This window comes from Cebidichthys violaceus, unplaced genomic scaffold (genome assembly GCF_023349555.1).
Source record: "Cebidichthys violaceus isolate CVI_PGR_0920_01 unplaced genomic scaffold, fCebVio1.0.p SCAF_82, whole genome shotgun sequence".
In the NCBI taxonomy this organism is placed as follows: Eukaryota; Metazoa; Chordata; class Actinopteri; order Perciformes; family Stichaeidae; genus Cebidichthys; species Cebidichthys violaceus.
This window is the reverse complement of record NW_027176967.1, coordinates 725,702-745,106: the sequence shown is the minus strand read 5'-3', so window position 1 is coordinate 745,106 and position 19,405 is coordinate 725,702. Positions and strand designations below refer to the sequence as shown.

The window sequence follows — 19,405 nt, the reverse complement described above, 5'->3', positions numbered from 1 at the left end:
ATTTATATATACATATTTGTATTTATTCACACACACACACACACACACACACACACACACACACACACACACACACACACACACACACACACAGGTATATGTATGTGTGTATATATGTATATGTATTTATTTTCGTTTGGTTGTCGTATTAGAGTCCTTAGTTCACACTCCAGATTAGTGGGTGGAGGTAATGCACCCGAAAGCTGTTTGCCAACCGCCATAAAAAAAACAAAAGAAGAAGAAGAAGCAGGCGGCTGAAAACGGTCCGACTTGAACGCAGTTTTATGTCACCGCCCCCTTCTTTTCCGCCTGCTCTTTCTTGTCCGCTTCAAGTTCATTTCGAACGAGCCTAATGTGAGCTGGAACCGGAAATAGAATTATACAAAACCGGAAGTATACAAAACACATAACACACGAGCCTCGGTGGCTCCATTTTCTTGCTAGCGTTTAACTTTCGTTGTTCAACCTTTTGTAGTATAGACAGATTTGTCTTTTTTCCATTTATTGCTGGATTGAAAGGACAACTATTCCAAGATGGGGGGAGGCGATCTGGTAAGTATGAGCTAAGTTATCCAGAACAGCTTTCTGTTTAGAGACGGTTGATACCAAACCCTGTTCAGAATATGGGTGTTTAAATATGTTACTTACTGTTTTCTACATAGCTGGTACAACATGAGGTAATACCTAACGTTACTAGGACTAATTACGAGTCACAGTTCAGTAATACTCACTTTAACTTCGGTCTAATGTTATTCTATTTATTTTTTATTTTTATAGCTGTTGCAATAGCTAATGGCAAGTAGCGTAACGGCTAGTTTGCGTTAGCTTAAGGTTAATTGACCGAGCATCTAAAACAGTTTACTTTATGAGTCATATGTATGTATGTTAACACAAGGCCAACTCTACAATGACATGTATTTGACGAGTTAATGGGTCTGCTCACAAATAAAATAACGTTAGTCGCAACAGAAGCACCCGTCATATACAGATACAATGAGATGTCAAAGTAAAGTGTTTAAAATATTCTGTTGAAATATTCAGTTTCACAATAAATTATTTCCACGCCTAATGTACCAGAAGATGATATTTGATCAGGCAGATCGTTATTAATTGTATGTATTTTTCTGTTATAGTCAGTCATGACATGAATGATTTTGTTTGAGTGGGTAATCATGTTAAACCCTTTCAAGTCCAACTTGTACATTAAAGCCTGTACCTGATGGTTTTCACAGTTACAGCTTCTAAATGTCCTCACTCTTGACTTCTGTCAGAACTTGAAAAAGAGCTGGCATCCCCAGACTATGAAAAATATTGAGCGTGTTTGGAAAGCTGAACAGAAACACGAGGCTGAATGCAAGAAGATCGAGGAGCTCCAGAAAGAGCTGAAAGAGGAACGAGCTCGAGAAGAAATAACAAGATTTGCACAGCAAGCGGGTTCCATCAAGTTAGTTCGCTGATATTATCATTATAGTTATTTTGTGGTTTAAGACAAAAAAAAGTAGGTTCTAAGTCAAAACATCTTGTTTTATGGTGACAGGAAGAAAGATGACCGCCTGGACTGGATGTACCAGGGCCCTGCTGGTCAGGTCTCCAGAGATGAGTATCTTCTGGGACGTGCCATTGACAAGCAGATCACCGACCAATACGAGGAGCCCGAGAGCGGTCCATCGGCTGAGACTGGCCTCCTGCCTGGGTCCATTTTCAACCCCACCACTCCTGCCTCAAACCTCGACCTGGCTGCCAAGATCAGGGAAGATCCCCTATTTGAAATCAGGTTAGTATGTCCCCTATCTTTTGTAATTTGTTCTAAAAATACAACACAAGTTGCAAGTGTTTAATTTATGTTTTGTTGGTTTTCTGAAGGAAACGTGAGGAAGAAAAGAAGAGAGAAGTTTTGAGTAATCCAGTGAAGATGAAGAAAATCAAAGAAATGGTAAAATGACTATTTTGATGTATTGGTTTGTAGCGGATTTCTTTTTTTTTTTTACATTTGACTTACAGATTTTGGTTATTTTACCGTAAATAACTAACTCATGTCTGACATTTACATGTATTTTCCTTCTTTGCATCCGTCAGCAAGGTTTACACTAACTTTATTATCAAAAACAACTGCATGCGTGTTTGAAAGTGGTACAGTGTCAGGAGTGGGAGATTGTCAAGTATTTTTTATTTCTCTCACAGCTGCGCCAGAATCTCGACAAGAAAGATAAGAAAAAGAAGAGGAAGAAGGGAAAAAAAGAGAAGAAAGGCGACAAAGAGAGAAGAAAGGAGAAGAAGTATAAGAGAAGGAGTTCAAGCTCAAGCTCGGTTGAGGAAGATGAGAGAAAATACAGGTATGTAAGGAGATTGTTAATGAAATTATAATTTATATAGATATGTGCTCAAACAGCAAAGCACACTTAAAATGCAAAAATATCACAAATCAAGCAAAGTTTTCTTTATTATCGTTTATCTCCTTTTAGGTCACATTCCCAAGATGAATCTTCAGCAGATACCAAAAAGCATTCCCATCATCATTCAGGCTATGGCCTACAGGTCAGTAAGCAGCAAGGCAGTATTTCATTATACCAATATTATCTATTTTTCAATTATTAATCTTGCTTTGGACCAGAACCCTTAAGTCTTAACAATTCAAGTCTTCTCTCTTAGCTCCCCGCTGGCAGACATCACCAGTCCTCCGCTCCCTCCAATCACTCTGGGCGCCGTGAGAGGAGCCGCTCCCAGTCGCCACACAGAAACAACAGAGAAAGTCACTTCAACTCGTCTTCCTCACACAAAGGCGACAAGAAGGTTGAGCACAGAGCTTCCAGCCAACAAGGAGAGCGTTACCAGAGACAGAGACACCCCGTGTCCAAGTAAGACTTCACAGGGCTCCAGAAAGTATAGACGCTGGACTTGTAAAAGATGGCTATAGTCCAAATTCTAACATTATTCTAATTGACTCAGATTAAGATTCATTACCTGCTTGCTTATAAGTGTCAACCATCATTAAAATATGTGCTGATAATGACATAAGTCACCCATTCCTGAGTAAAATACAATGTTGGAGTTTCTCTCCAGTATTCCAACTTTAATCCACTATCATGTGCTGCCACGGTATATATCCCCCTCTCTAACTTTATACATATTTTGCAGAATAACTCCTATGAGTTAATCTCTTCAGGTATATTCCAAATGCAAGTAAATTTGCCATAAAACAGTTGGGTAGCTGTACCATTTTTGTCTCAAGTCACTCCGCTTATTAATTTAATTATGCTTACTCTGGGTTAGTTGGAGAAAGCGTGATAAAAATCTGTTTTTCACCACCCACACTATTCTGGTAATTTTCTCATGTTTTTTTTCTGTCTGATGTAGGAAGCTCTCTTCAGATGAGCTGGAGCGCAAGAGGCGGGAGATGATGGACGAGGCCAAGCAGAGGGATGAGGACAGGGAGAATAACGTGAAGAGATACAAGAAGCAAGATGAGCAGGAAAAGCAGCGAGAACTAAATGTCAAGCATGACCGCTATGCTGGCTTCATTCAGTAAGTTTCTGAGCAACTCTGACACAGAGATAATCAGAGGGTGTGACACACACTACCACTACTATTATTATTATTATAAATATGTCTTAAATCCAAATATATTCTTCCTGATGTCTCTTCAGTTTTCACCTTTCTTGCATGCTTAAATGTTTAGCTCCAGTAACACTCACCTTTCCCTCTTGCAGTAACATGAAGCTGGACAGTGCTGCAAGCTCTACTGTAGAGGACAGAGTGAAGAGGAACATCCACTCCATTCAGAGGACTGCAGCCTCCCTGGACAACTTCATGAAGAGATGAAGACACAACACATGTATATTACAGATGATCTAAATGAAACTGCTTGGCAAGAGTATGCCACCCATTCCTTTATCTGTCTCTTTAATGTATTGAAGCAGATGTGCATGTATTAATGCAGTGAGGATAGATAGTGTGGTGGGAGTCTGTCATGAGTTCAAACAAGGAATTACAGACTCCATGCCTACCAGTTGCTTTTATTTTGAAAAGTATTTTCCACAATGGTAACATAATTTATATTTCAGACTATCTTGGCTGATCTGTTCTAGTTACTTTCTTAAAAGCCAATACCCCTTTAATGTTCATGTAATCAGAACGTTGTACAGTAAATTGTTTGTTTTTACAGTATAATAGGACCTGCTTTTAAGGTTTTTGTAATATACGTTTGTTACTTAGTGTTACTCCTGTGAGTGGCAAATTAAATAAAAACATGTTTCAACTCTGGCGTTAAGATACTGATAGTCGAAACACACCTTCAAACAAACTTGGCCAAATATTCACATCAAGACTCTTTATCGATGGAACAATTTCGGGTCATGGCAACACAAATGGCCAAAACAGACATCACAGCTCTCACCTTATATTAAACACATGGAACCTGTTTTATGTGATGATGTATAGGGACAATTTAATTTACCGTTTTAAAATTCTCAGTAGTAGGATTTATTATTCAAAACTTATTCAACAGTGTGGTAATTATTCATTTAGTCGAAGTATTAAGAGTTGTACCTGTTGGTCAAACTATAATTTGATTATTTTATTTGGTTCTTATTGGCATTCCTTATTATTCAGTTAGTAGGAAAATAATCGTTGGTTCCATACCCAACTCAGTGAGCGTCACTCTGAAATGTGTTAGTAACCTTTGCCGAGTGAGTTTCTGACGTAGCGAACAATTAAGTTAACACACATGACCGATCAGCTGTTTCTGCAGTCGTCTTCCTGGATAATCTGTTTTATGTCTTCGTCTCCGGACAACATGAAACATGGCAAATATCAGCTGACATGAAAGAGCAATTAAAACTTACCCAATTAAATCAAATGCATGAAGAACTAAATTTTTCGATGTTACCTGGGTTTGAACATGGATGGGTTAGTTACAAACACAGCTCAGTCGCCTTGTTTTGTTTCCGTATTGCAACCTCTACTTCTTCTACTAACTTTATTGCCTTATTACAGCCATGCCTATAGCGCCGACTTCTGACAACTACACTACTGAGTTAATTTGCTCCAAATCAGTTTATGGAAACGCACCTGACAAATTTATTTTTGTGCAACATTTCAAATATTCAATAATAATACGCTTGACAGTTGAATGGAAACACTGCTAGTAGCAAACCAGTTTTAAAAAAGCGTTTTTAAAAATTGAAAGAAACCTCCCGGTTTTAATTTCACTTTAACACGCCTCGAACAAACTATGCATGCGCCGTTCTCCTTTGCCGATATCCTCCAATCACAGCAGCGCGTCGCACCAGGTACCGTTCATCCGGCCAATAGGCTTCTGCAATGATCTACGATGACGTAGAAGAATCTGTTACTCTGATCTCCATGTTTCTAAATCGTGTAGTCACTCTTACAAACCAACGAGCTATTCATAATAGTGAAGAAGAAGAAGAAGAAGAAGGGGAGTTCGCAAGTTCTAGCATTTAGGAATATACTGCAAAACCTTCACGATGGTAAGAATGCCATACATCCGATTATATGCGTATGGTTTTAAGGTCAAAATCGTCCAATTAACCAGTTAATAAGGCTAATAGTTACAAGAGCTTGGCTAAGCTAATGTATGTAGCTAACAGCTAGCGCACACACATCTCTAGCATGCTAACAATTGGAAACAAACATAAAGCGTAACGATTATAACGTTACAATGATTGTTAGCTTAATTAATTAAATAGTTTCAGCCAATGATACAGAATAATACATTGTTATAGTAGCGATAGCTGGACAGCTAAATAACGTTACTTAGCTAAACCGCTACCCAACTCAACATTAGCTGCACAGACCCGGTGGCATACCATGATTTCCTTAATTAACTTTAAAGACATTTTGATTGTATACCCAGGATAAGCTTAAACCGTTGTAGTTCCGTTTGTGTCAACATCAGCTAACAGTTTGTTTGAACAGTGTCATCCTGATTAGCTGAACCTTCAACTTAATATGGCCAACGCTAGCTAGTTAGCATTGGATAAGATAAAGCTACTGTCACAACAGTGACAACCCAATAACGATATTTCAGACATTGGTCCATTGTTGGTCCAATAACTACACTTTTTATATTACAATTACTTATTTTGTTAGTTAACGCTATTTTAAAGTACTTCTACACGCTTACTTACACATTTGGGTAAGACGTAACCCTGATTAATTAAATTGGCACGTGCTACATTTAAAACCTAATGAAATCAATTTGAATCATGATGTATGTTGAAGACAAAAATATATTTCACATTATTTGTATAATAGACATGGGCCTACAGAATATATTTACAGTATTCTTACATATACCTCGGTCCTGTGGTTGAGGTTCTTATTTTCTTCCTTTTTGATTCTTGTATTGTTAATCCTCTCTTTGCCTCATAGTAAAGCATCAATTGTTTGCTCAGTTAAATGTCAGAACAAGTGTAACATTTTTTTTGTCTTTTTAGCTGAAAATTACAATTGAAAATAAATTGATTCATCACAATGGTTGCTAAAACATTTTTTTGACTAATCAATTGATCTATTTATCATTTAAACTCTGACTTACTTATGTTCTTTTTCATCCAGTCTATTATGTCCTATAACGGAGGGGCCGTCATGGCCATGCGGGGGAAGAACTGTGTGGCAATAGCAGCAGACCGGAGATTTGGCATTCAGGCTCAGATGGTCACTACGGATTTCCAGAAGATCTTCCCCATGGGAGAGAAGCTGTACATTGGGCTGGCTGGACTGGCCACTGATGTTCAGACAGTGTGAGTGTGTTTAACCTTCATGTTTTTCTCTCAATGTGGCAAAACGCTTCTTCCACCACCAGGGCATGACTATGACACGTATACGAAATTACTTGGACTACTTTCAGATCTTATGTATTGGTATAACTAAGTATTAAGGGGAAACTGTGGTTTTAGTTATGCGGTTAGTCACCGCTAGGAAGTAATTCAAATTTGCGTTCTTTGTGATTTATTAAAAAAAAATTATCATCTGTTGTAAAATGTCTCAGGAACAATGGTGTCTTTGCTTTTTGTGTAGATCCCAGAGGCTGAAATTCAGACTGAACCTGTATGAGCTGAAGGAGGGTCGCCAGATCAAGCCCAAGACCTTCATGAGCATGGTGTCCAACCTGCTGTATGAAAAGAGGTGAGAGCACCAAAGTTAATATAGACCCATTTTAGTGTAAACAAGACAGGCGGTAAAATGCAGACGGTATGCCGTCTGTCTGCAGCTTATAAGTTGGACACGGGTCCAATTTATAAGCTGCAGACAGACGGCATACCGTTGGCATTGATTCTTGCATGGAAGGTGAAAGAATATCTGGTTAATATGTGACGTTCTCATTAGGTTTGGGCCATACTACATTGAGCCTGTGATTGCCGGACTTGATCCCAAAACCTTAGAGCCATTCATCTGCTCCTTGGATTTGATTGGCTGCCCCATGGTGACAGAAGACTTTGTTGTCAGTGGCACCTGCTCAGAGCAGATGTACGGCATGTGTGAGTCTTTGTGGGAGCCAGACATGGTAAGTAGTGAGTGAAGTTTGAGGTCACTGTTAAGCCTGTAGGTTCCTTGCTGGACACTAAACAGTTACTAACCAACAGCTTTTGCCCATTGCAAGTATATCATGTTTGCAGGATCCCACATGATAATGAAACCGTGTCTCTGCATTTTTGTGCATGTAAATGTTGTTACTACTAGCTTCCATTTGCGGTATTGGTAAATTGTCCGCTCTAACTTTTGGGACAGAGATTAACAAGATCACAATGTTGTCTTTACACAGCTGACAATTTCAACACAAAGTTCAACTTAGAGTAGAAAGTAGAATGTGCTGCCTTTTTATTATCTGCATTGTCTGTTTATTCCATTTGCACTGTAGAGGCTAATACATACTGTAGCTATGTATATGAGTTATACCTAGAATTTGGTCATTCTTCAGTTAAACATTCATGAGTGTTTATTTGAGAAATGTGTTTGATCATGCAGGAACCAGAGGACCTGTTTGAGACCATCTCACAGGCGATGCTGAATGCCGTTGATAGAGATGCAGTATCTGGTATGGGTGTCGTTGTACACGTCATGTAAGTACAGTGTGCACATGTTAGGGTGAGGTGGAATGACAGGTTTGCAGGGATTAACAGCTTTTTCTTTTCTCTTGCAGTGAGAAAGACAAGATCACCACACGGACCCTGAAAGCCAGGATGGACTAGAGCTTCTGTTTCTCCCCACACTTCACCAACACAAATGTTTTGTATACAAATGATAAACAATGCTTGTACTGTCTTTTTTTCTTCAATAAATAAATGAATGAACATAGGTTTAAACAATGAACTTGACTGATATTAGTGATAGAAGAAATTGCACTACATTGCCATCACTTTTCAGATATTTGATTCATGTTACATATTGTTCAAATTCACCGGTTCTGCACCAAACCAAGACATACTTGGCAACTGAAATTTAAATTCAAGGAAGACTACATCCGCAAGGTTGGCTGACCTGAAAATACTTCAACCTTTTATACTTTATATGACAGCTAGCTTGGACTGTACACCAGTTTTAAAAATAAGAGTAGTGCGATTACAGAAACCATTAAATGATTCTCGACATGTCACACTTGGGAGAGACATTCCCCAACACTTGTCCAAAAAACAATGTAGCGACAATTTGACATTCTTACAAAGAAAAGCCTGAAAGGGGTCGGTCCTTATGTCAATTCTGAACCCTCAGACCATGCAGGGGATGAAAATGCTTTGGTCTGAAAAAAATACCCTACCAAGTTATAGGAAGTGTAGAATACTGCAATTATGGAGTTTGACTCATACTTTATTTCTAAAATCCCCAGGGAGCACCTGAAGTCTATGGAAGTACATTACGAAAATGTCCTTTTTATATAATTTGCCACAATAACGTTATAACTCTGTTCAGTGAAATGTTATTGCTTAATGAGACATTTCTTGTGTTTTGACAAAAGGCCTAACTCCAGGTCCACTTACTAGCCTTTTCTGAAGTTTTTAATTGCATCTCACAGTCCGCCTAAATAAAAACCTTTTTGTCTAATAGTGTAGTGAGGTACAGTCACTGAAGAAATAAGCATAGCCAAACAAAAACAAGATAAAACTCCCTTTAATATGCAATGAATCATTTTCAAGTAACCTTTTTTTTCTAATGTCTGTTGGTAACAAAACAATACTGTATACAAACACAAAATTGCTACATTAATGTAAACAAGATATAAAAATGATCATTATGGTAATAAAACAAGTATTTGCTGCAGAATTCCCCTTTTTATGTGAATTGTTTTTTCCTCCACCAAGCTCACGGTTAAAATTTCAAAAATAGTCAAAAACAATATGGCAACGTAACATTCAAACACCAATTTTTTCAGTTTTTTTCAGTTTTTTTTAAAGTCATAACACTCAGATGCTAAGTTCATTGGTTTGATGTTTCAACTTACTGGTGGAGTCTCATGTACACATCAGCCATGCATTTTTGATATTGCATTCATTTACTTAATACACCATTATATATTAAAGTGTTTATCCCCTGTTCCAATTTGTCAGCAGTGCGTTTGATTCTTTTGTTGGTACTGTGAGAGAAACCTGATAGCAACTGTCAAAGTGTTTGTCATGCAATCTGACTATTCAGCATCTGTGCAAGTTGTTTACATCTGCGTGTGTGTGTCTCTAATAGAAATGATAAGAACAACGACATGAACAGAAACCAAAGAGACTGTACTGACGGACTGTTAACTACTGAAGCTGACACACTCGTTCAAGGCATTAGTGAGACAGTTTCCGTGCTGGCGTGAGGAGTAATAAGGTGGCTGAGGAAAACCGGGAAAAGAACAGGGAGATTATCGGGATGTCATTCCGAATTCAGTGAGTGGTTTCATGAGTTTTTGCAGTCAGCTAGTAGATGAGGGAGCCGGGGAGGTGGTGGGGTGTGTGCGTGTATGTGTATGTGTGTGTGTGTGTGTGTGTGTGTGTGTGTGTGTGTGTGTGTCAGTGTAACAGGCGCGGTGCATCCTTCCTGCCAGACTCATGCCGGCTGTGGGAGGACACTGGTAGTTTTTATTTTTTCTGGGCGTAGAGAGGCGGGGGGGAGATGGACCTACACTGATGTGAAGGAGAAGAGAAATAAGTGCGTGGCATTTGACAGATCTATGACAGAAAGTGACTGGCTGGACTGGGAGATGAGTCTATGATAAGATGTTGGACATGAACTCGTAGAATCGTTTCGAGTACTGCTCCGGGTTCACTGTCGATATTTCGGCCCCCGCCTAAGAAACACAAACAAAACAACATTAGAAAGATGGAGCGAAGAACATGCAACATAAGATCATTAATACTTTTGGTTTCCATAAATCTTTGTGTTACATGGAGTAAAATGCACTTTCACAGGCCGTATAAGAATAAGGATAAATCATTAAAACTTAATTCATGATTATGAAAACCACACTAATTATGAAGAAATTTTATTCATTTTTATTTCTTTATGGAATAGTTTATTAATTGTCAATTACATTCTTCCAATCTCTCTGAGCAAGCTCAGCCACCAAAATGTAGCCAGCTAAATCTTGTTAAAATTATTCTGAATCAAAAACTAGACGCTACTAGCCACAAACAGGTACAATACAATAACTGGCTTCTCCTTTTATTGAGCTCAACAATGCTACACATGCTATCTCACCAGCCTGTTAATGAGCTTAGATTTATTACTTAGCATTAAATTGAAGAGCCAGCGTTGGCAGTAGCAGCTCGCTAGTTAATTCAGATTTATGTTAGTAGCTTTATGTTTCTAAAGATGTTCCTCAGAGAAAGACACACAACAGTGTGAAGAGCAAAAAAACAGAGGGTGTGTTCCAATACCATCATCCTATCTAGTACGCCACAAAAAGATTTACTATGTCCCAATATATAGTATGTCAAAAATACTAGGATGTCCTGCTGCATTCGGTCGCACTTTGCCGTATGCAAGCCAGCATGCTTATCTGGCTCAATGTTTTTATGAAGTAGTATGTCCCAATTGAATGCATACTTGCAGTACATACTTTGTAATGGCAGAGGCAGTATGTACTAAAAGTAAAAAGAAAAAGTACAAGATTTGGAACGCAGCCACTGTCTTTCTCTTTGGTTGTTGTAGCTAGCTGGTTGGTTGGTTAGCTTGCTGGGAGGCTGAGGGCACATGTGACTGGCCGAAACATGAGGGGGCATGATGCATGAAAGCATTTCATCATGTTATTGTATTGAGTTTTAATGATTAAATAAATATGAAATGATTCAATAATGTATTGCTTTACAAAAAGTATTTTGCATAAAGTATTCATGATGTCTTATTGAATAATTTAAATGATATCTCTGTAATCTGAATGTGTAGCCATAGAGGGATGGAGCATGATGTAGTATTGACACTCACCCCGTGTTTCACAGTTTTGGCAGCATGTGCAGCTTTTTTCTTCGCGTCATAGTGTGTGAGGATGTCGATGATAGCCATGAAGTACACCTCCTTCTTCACAGCACCTAGCGCAAGAACAACACATCACACGGTTTTACTTTCACCTGAAAATAGATGATAAAGGCTGTTCTGTGGGACACACATTTCTTCTATTGTATGAGGACGGCAGCTTTGACTGACTACTCCTTAGTTTTGAGTGCTCTTAATCAAACTAAACAAGATAATGCTTAATTCTTTCTTCCTTGTCATCTAATTAGCTGCTAATGCGTCATTTAAAGCTAAGTTAAGTGAGTCAGATGGATATCAAAGGCAACCCTCACTGTCGTGGCTCTTGATTGCGTAAACGTCCACAGAGGGGTCGAACTCCCCAGGGCCGAAGAATCCTCCACAGTTGAGAGGGTTTCCGGGGCTGTCGGGGGGCGTGCCGAAGGAGCCGGTGAGCACGCCTCCGCCCATCCCGTCGTTCTCATACTCCTCCTCCTCTCCCATGCCCTCCACGTCCATCACCTCCTGCTCTGCCCGATCCACATCGTGGATTCCCACCAGGAGACTGTAGTCCATGATCTTTAGGGTGGCCAGGAACTGACACACACATACAATACACAAATGTCAATCAATGTAATGAATGCCTCGTTGTCACGTCTGTTTCTTGGTCATATAGGTCTGAGGAACATTTGTTTATGAATAAAATAGGGCTGGACTGAACAGATTGAAGCTTCATACATATCGTTCCTATCGATCAAGATGATGTTTTTTACTTTACTTTAAGGAATACAAATGTTTGAAGAAAATAGTGTAGTCTAGTTAGCATAGTATACTTTTTCAATGGAACTCAAAGAACAATTAGAATACAAATCCCACCTTTTGTATTTGACGATTGTCAATGATCGATGCAATCGACACAAACTAATTAAACAATAATACAAAAATCAATAATAACAAGACGAACATTTTTACAGCTGACAAGATGAAAACCCGGATGTGTTTCTCACCTCTACATCACGTTTTAGCTTCTCCAAAAAGTACTTCTTGTTGTCGTCTCCTATCTGCAGCTTCTGGCCTTCATTCAGAAAGTCGTTGTCTTTAAAAGTTGGGAGTTCTTTTGCCTGAAGAGAGGAGAAGTCTTTAATTAGCAAACAGTAGTAAAAATGTTGTTAATGAGGATGATTAGAGGCCACATGCAAGACACGGATACTACTGATAAGTGTTACAATTACACAGTCATAAATGTAATATGACAAATACATAGAGATAAGGTCAAAATGGTCTTTCAATGATGACAGATAACGTCCCATTCCAACAAATCTGAGTGAATAGTTGTCAGTACTCTACAGCGCATACTAAAAACAAAACAAGTACAACAGAGTATGACACACTGACCACATATTAGTACCCAGTGCAAAAGGGTACTAATAGAATAAATCTGCTTACTTAAAACTTGCTTAATTTAGCTGTCATTGAACAAGTTTGCCTTTGGGGTGAGCTAAAGGAGTTTATATTTGTCCCATCATGTCAGCAGCCGTCACTGCACAGAAATAAAACGCACCTTCTCCTTGTCGCTGGCTTCCCTTGAGACCGTAGAACCCTACAAATGAGAGAAAATTCGAATAAAACTAGAATTCATTGAAAGCAGCTCAAGACACATCAGAGGCATTGGTGCATTTTACCCACTTTATCTCAGACAGCATCTTTTTAAACTGTCAATATTGGAGCGGTAAGCTTTTCTCCAGAGAATACTTAGCAGCAGAAGAGGCTTATGCCATGAGGCATTTTTTTAGGATCACTGTAATATTCAGCACAAACCCAGAATTCTTTGTAGATGAGCTGGATTTGTAATCTTCTGCAAATTATACCATGAGTGTATGAACTTTTTCCTATTTAAATTCAAATTCAATTTTCTTCCTCAAGCACAATCACAGCAAAATCAGGTGTTTGAGCAATAAATTGAACAACCTTAATTATAAAAACAAAATAAAATCTCAGAAAATTGCAGTGCCCTGACTCTACTTTTAATTGAAACCATTTTTTTATAGCCAAAAATAAAAAAATAAGCAGCAGTAAAATGTATCAGAAGCTTGTCTCACCCCAATTATTTCTTTAATTTAACCTAATTTAATTTCCTCTTTATAATAATTCCTTTTATTGTTATGTTGTGCTATTGTTTCAATTTATTCCTTGCTTATTGTATATTTATTTTCCCTCAGAGGAGATTCCTTTTACATATCAGACATTTTTTTTTTTTGCAATTTAATTGATAATGTATTTATACATTTTCCCTTCATTAAATTAACTCAAAGAGCAGTTATAGATGTAAAAAGAGACAGATGTGCACACGTGTGATTTAAGTCTTATAGTATTCAGTTGTATGTGTGTGTGTGGTTTATCCTGGAAACATTGTTTATGTGATCGATACATGTTGCCATATTGTTTGTACCTTCAGGTCGTATTTGCGGTGTACGGTGAGGCGATGGCTGAATACATTCCGGGTCACCACCATGTACGTCTCCACCCCGTCCACTGTTAGCCTGTACATGCCCAGGAACTGTGGGAGCAGCGTGTTGCCATGACACTCCACTATAAACTGGAGACAATGAAGGGAGGAGAGCCGAGAGAGTGGGAGTCAGGAATCAAATATACAGCATGATACACACTGATTAAAACTGGACACAGCACGACTCTACAGTCAGATAATTTCAAAACTTCTGCATCATTTACATGCATGAGTAACCTTAGATTCAAATGAAGGAAGCACAAATATTTTCACAGACTGATGCTCCTAAATTTCTTTCGTACACTCCATCTATACAAACAGTAAACATTTAGATTAAATAGTGTATGAATGAACCAATACTCATACCCAACATTTAAGCACATTACAGATATCTAAGGTATTTGATTCTGTCTCTGGATATCCCGTGTGGTGGGACAAGGGACTTCTACCTGGTGATATTTCTTTAGGATGTTGTGCATCTCAGCAATGTCCTCGCTCGACACCGTTTTAATTACAAAGCGGTGGTCGTAGCTGGACAGGAAGCGGTTGCCGAAGCGACCCTGGGAGTCGCTGTTGAGTGGAGCGCTCCTCGTTAGAGAATTCTGCCCAAAAAAAACAAACAACAACATCCAGTTATATTCTTACATCAAAGTAGACCTCTTTCCCCGAAATAATTTAGATTTCATTCATCGCAGTGACTTACCTGGTAGTCCTGGTCATCAATGCAGAACCTCTCCCTCAGGTTTCTGAACACCATGGGACAGTACTCTTTGAACTTAAAGCGACTAGGCAGGTTTTCTCTGACAAGTAAAAGACACAACCGGTCAGTACAACAAACAGGAGCTCAGAGGCTCATTACTAAACACGAGGAAGAAGACCGACTGCTATTTTTAGTTTGCAAAATGTTGAATGTCGGATTTATTTCTGCTGTTGTGTGCACATACAATTCAGAGTTCACATTTACAGCTTTGAGCTCCTTTTTCAAAGCATTTGTTCTACTTTTAGATGCTGCCTATTTGCAGGGTGAGAACATTTTAAAGTGCAGAAAATAGTAAACATCAGGCTTTTTAAATCAACACCTCATTTAAATATATTAAATTTCTTTTCATGACATGTGAGCAAAGGCATCATTTCCATTCACCACTGAAGCCAGATGTGTAAAGATCGTGTGTAAATAGTCACTTTATGGAACTTGCATCCATATCGCCAAACCGAAAACCCTTAATCACCCCCCAAAAAATGATAGCGCTAGAATGTGAAACGCAATGAAATTTGAACCACCACTAAATGTCATGCAACCTAATAGGACTCATCTTTGTAGCAGAGTCTGCTACGGTGACCGAGCTACTTCAGACTACAAACAGTACTGTTTATTTATTGTTGACGTTATTTTGTCCACTCCTGTGTACAGTTCAGGACCAAAAGGGTACATTTCTCTGATTGTTGGAGGTCGTCACCTGCTACTCTCGGCCTTATAAGCTTAAAGAAAACAAAGATGCTACTTTACATGAGGATGATTTGTATTGCTAGGACTCTTGGTGAAGTCATTGCCACATTATGGTTGGTGACATCCATTCTGAATACAACATATTACGGCCATTCAGAGCAAGTCTCAATTTGTATATTTGAGCAAAGAGATGGAACGTGGACTTTTAGGAGTTACATCAGGTGTTTTGAACTCTGCCGTTGGGTTTAACAGATGGAGCTGACAGTGCATAAGCTGTGATGTACCTACTTGTTAAATAGGTGGTTGTCCACTTTGATCTTACTGTAGGCTTTAAAGTCATCTGGCATCAGCATTACTGGTACAGGCACATTACTTAACTCGTTAATCTGAGGGAGAGAAGTGAGAAAAAGAGAGAGAGAGAGAGAGAGAGAGATCAGACAAGAGCCCGAAGCTCATATTCCCAGTTACAGACTCTATGATTAAGAAATCAAAGCAGCAATATGGACTTTTGCAATTTCACAGTTTGAAATTATGCTGAAAACAGACTCTTGCATGAAATACTCTACTGTTGTGCAGTTCCAGTCAAATAAATCCAGCTGTGCCTTAAAAAAAGATACAACAGTGAGAAATATGTACAGCATCTCATTTTGCCCTCAAGTACTGAACATGCTCATCATAAGAGCAGAGCTGTGAATACCTGCAGCACGCTCCAGTATTCAAAAACAATATCTATTGTCAGTCGCATGACACCCAAACACATTTGAGTGTTTACCAGCGCCAACCGTTAACTCTGCATTTTAATCAACAACATTGTTATAAATTAAGAATGGGACATTAACAAAAATGCTGACAATGTGATCATCACATTTAACCTAACTAATATAAAAAAATAAATGATTTATACATTCTTGTACAGGGGGCTTTTAAAGACACAAACTATGAAATTATGAAAAATACATACATTAAAAAATGTTACAATAAAAGGTGGTCTTCAAAGGTTTTCCATAGTTATAATTCTACATGGATATGATGCCATCCCATTAGAATTACTGTATTGATTACAGAAGATATGTTAAATTTAAGATTATCCATATAAAATAAGACATCCATTAGGCTAAATACGGGAATATTAGGTATTGTATTATGCATCCATCCATGTACAACTCTGATCTTATCTGCTGACACTCATCCAGGGCAGAAGCTCACGCTGATGGACCTCTGAAAAATATGTCTGTGTAAACAGCAATAGAAGACTGAAGAAATCCCACTACCCCAGAGAGAAAGTGGAGACAAACAGCCTGCGAGTAACTATGAAGTGATAACAGATAGATTAACTAAAATGGGCAGTAAAGGGGCAGTACTTTAGCGAGCACACTTACACACAAGTAAATTCATAAACAGCCAACCTTACTTAAATATCATCTGATTCCAAGCTGTAACTTCCCCATTCAATCTAAATAACAACAAAACAATCTTATTTATACTCTTATTATTTTATTTTTTTTAACATTTCATTCCAAACAGTTGTTTGTACATTAGGAGTATAGTTTTTGAATTAAGTTATCAAAAAGGAAACAGTCAGTCAGGTAGCTTCCTAGTGGAGGCCTGTTCATTTGCATGAATTCAGATGTGTGCAGGAAAATTTAACGTATCTAAAAATAATGTGTAACTTTGAGAAGTATGAAAACAAGCAGTTATTGAATTTATAATGTAAAGTTTTCTATGAACACATCGTGTCCTTTACAAACATCAGAATCTGTTATCTTGAAGCTCTGATGAACCTCAGTGGTCAATTATTTATGGACATAAAAAACAAAACTAATTTTGTTTGATGCTGCTAATAATTAGCAGCATCAAACAGGTGGTGTACAGCAGTTTATCATCTAAACACTCACTGACACTGTGTGGAAGTGATGTCTTGCAGCATAACAGCTAGGACAGTATTAAAAATGCATACAACTCCTGACTGGAAGAAGAGGACTTTGATGAGAAGTCTGTTTGATGTCTTGAATCGGCTTCCCGCCCACACCTCAAATCACCAGGCCTATGAGCTGCACCCACACGCCCACTGCCAAATTTCACCCACTGAGTACTGGAGATGCTGCAGCGATAACCACATCATTAGCTGCTTCCCTAATTCCTTGGTTGTTTGCAGTATATCGCCATCTCATTTAACAGGCTAGCTAGTGTTTTGGGATCACGTCTTGCAGAAATCAGTGTGGTTTGAACCAGACACACACAAACACATTCCCAGTGTCACAGTTTCACATCTGCTGTGGCTGTTACGCACCTTTGAGTTATTACCAATTACATAATGACGACATTAATGTTTTGGAAGAGGAGTCAGTTTACCACACAATACTGTAACTTCATCATAACAGCACCAGTGTGCTTTAAATGACACGAGGGAACCAAAAATAAAAAAGAAGTGTAAACAAATTACACCTGACTGTAACAATAAACTCATACAGGTGTACTTTTATTCAGAGCAGATCAAAGCAAGTTTCAACCCTGGACATAAAGTTCTCACACCTGAGAAGCTGCTTTTCATGCATCAATCAAACTGTGTGACAGAGTGTGACAAAACACTTACTGTGTGTATTGCACATTAGGCAAGAGCAAGCTGCTGGTGCAACTCCATCCATCACTGACGTCGAATCTGCCCCTCACCGTGCTTTACATAGCCCACAGGCAGTCTCCCAAAAGTGAATGTGATATATGTTTTTTTACTGCTAGCTATTTAAGATTGTGTGATGCAATTAACTTGTTGGATGCATGCACCGAGAGCACCGGAGCTGAAAGCTCGGGAGCAGGTTTATTTAAGACAATGGGGCAGGCTGCTGTCTGCAGCTGTGGGAGCTTGAAAATCTGTGTAACCTGCTGCTCCAGCTGCCTGACAGGGCACACCCCTCCCACTCCTCCATGCCTGCGCTACAGCAACCGCAGCTCACGACTTGGCTCCAAAAAACACTTCCACCATCAAATGGTGGCAGATTGTTAACGCTACGCTGTCAGTGAAAACGCACACAACCTGCCGAACCTGATATTCACCCAACAGCTGCAGAGACTTAAACAAACAGACACGTCTAAATCCCCTGCAAAAAACCCACGCTTCAGGCAAAGCAATCCGCTGCTAGCTATGAAGGCATCAGCAGTTAGCTGCAAACTGTACGACAACGAGCAGCTCGGTACAGAGCCGGCCAGCAGACCTCTGTCCGAGCTACACTACTACATACTTTGGCGAATATCCGTGAAACGAGACATTTACCGTGGTCGGCTGAGAGCATCAGAGCTGGCTTGACAGATGATGGCAGCTGGCTAACAAGCTAGCAGGCTAGCTAAATCAAAACAGCAGCATAAACAAACCGCTTACTGGCGACCACGAGACATTTAAGACGCACTTACCGTATGGTTGACACCCCACATTAAAACGCTGAGAATGGGCTCACTCGCACGGAATAATTTCACTTTCTGTCCTATAAAATGCTTCTTTTTCGTCTTGGTTTTGCTAGCGCTGACAGGCGCTGCGCTGGTGCAGTTGGATGACATGTCTCAGGCTGGGAATTCAGGGTACGCAAGACGGCACTCACTGTCGTTCACAGCCTCTACACACAACACCAAAATTCAGAAAAGTTTAAGGGCGTCTAAAAAAAAAAATCTATAAGTGCATCGTGCTCGTCGTCCAACTCGCAGCGAGTCTCTGGGTCTGGTTGGGAGTCAGCGGTAGAGCATTTTGCGCCGTCACCACCCTTCCTCCTCCCGAGCAGGCCGCGGTGGAGTCCAGAGAGCAGCTAGCCGGCCATCAGGCTACAGAGCAGCCTCCCTCTTTAAAAACAATAACAATAAAAACCTAGAGAGGTGATACACACGCCAGACAGCTCCTCTCCTTTCCCTTTAACGCGTGCAGCGCGGAATTGATGTGATGCTGTTTTACTTGTCGGTGCGTAATCCCATCATGATGCGCCTGAGATTGTTGTCAGTCACTAACCAGTTCGGGGTCTCCTCAA

At 39.3% G+C, this 19,405-nt stretch overlaps 3 protein-coding genes across 4 annotated transcripts; 2 read left to right on the top strand and 1 right to left on the bottom strand.

The window, feature by feature from the left end:
• The first annotated feature begins 384 nt into the window (after positions 1 to 384).
• Positions 385 to 4,258, top strand: cwc25 (CWC25 spliceosome associated protein homolog). Its single transcript, XM_068702197.1, has 9 exons — positions 385 to 552; positions 1,272 to 1,444; positions 1,538 to 1,774; positions 1,864 to 1,933; positions 2,182 to 2,333; positions 2,463 to 2,535; positions 2,650 to 2,855; positions 3,355 to 3,522; positions 3,708 to 4,258. The coding sequence occupies exons 1-9, from the start codon at positions 535 to 537 to the stop codon at positions 3,817 to 3,819; spliced, it is 1,209 nt and encodes a 402-aa protein (XP_068558298.1). The 5' UTR covers positions 385 to 534; the 3' UTR covers positions 3,820 to 4,258.
• Positions 4,259 to 5,363: 1,105 nt separating this feature from the next.
• On the top strand, positions 5,364 to 8,330 carry psmb3 (proteasome 20S subunit beta 3). Its single transcript, XM_068702201.1, has 6 exons — positions 5,364 to 5,489; positions 6,580 to 6,764; positions 7,042 to 7,149; positions 7,351 to 7,528; positions 7,990 to 8,084; positions 8,165 to 8,330. Exons 1-6 carry the CDS (start codon positions 5,487 to 5,489, stop codon positions 8,211 to 8,213), a joined length of 618 nt encoding a protein of 205 aa, XP_068558302.1. The 5' UTR covers positions 5,364 to 5,486; the 3' UTR covers positions 8,214 to 8,330.
• Positions 8,331 to 9,113: 783 nt separating this feature from the next.
• Positions 9,114 to 19,405, bottom strand: LOC137866367 (phosphatidylinositol 5-phosphate 4-kinase type-2 beta). Of its 2 annotated transcripts, none has more exons than XM_068702199.1 (10): positions 18,804 to 19,405; positions 15,687 to 15,784; positions 14,655 to 14,751; positions 14,401 to 14,553; positions 13,895 to 14,041; positions 13,007 to 13,045; positions 12,453 to 12,566; positions 11,781 to 12,042; positions 11,422 to 11,525; positions 9,114 to 10,285 (listed from the first exon to the last, which is right to left on the bottom strand). In XM_068702199.1, exons 1-10 carry the CDS (start codon positions 18,945 to 18,947, stop codon positions 10,205 to 10,207), a joined length of 1,239 nt encoding a protein of 412 aa, XP_068558300.1. In that variant the 5' UTR covers positions 18,948 to 19,405; the 3' UTR covers positions 9,114 to 10,204. The 2 variants fall into 2 exon arrangements, with proteins under 2 accessions (XP_068558300.1, XP_068558301.1); XM_068702200.1 differs by lacking the exon at positions 18,804 to 19,405 and adding an exon at positions 17,992 to 18,754.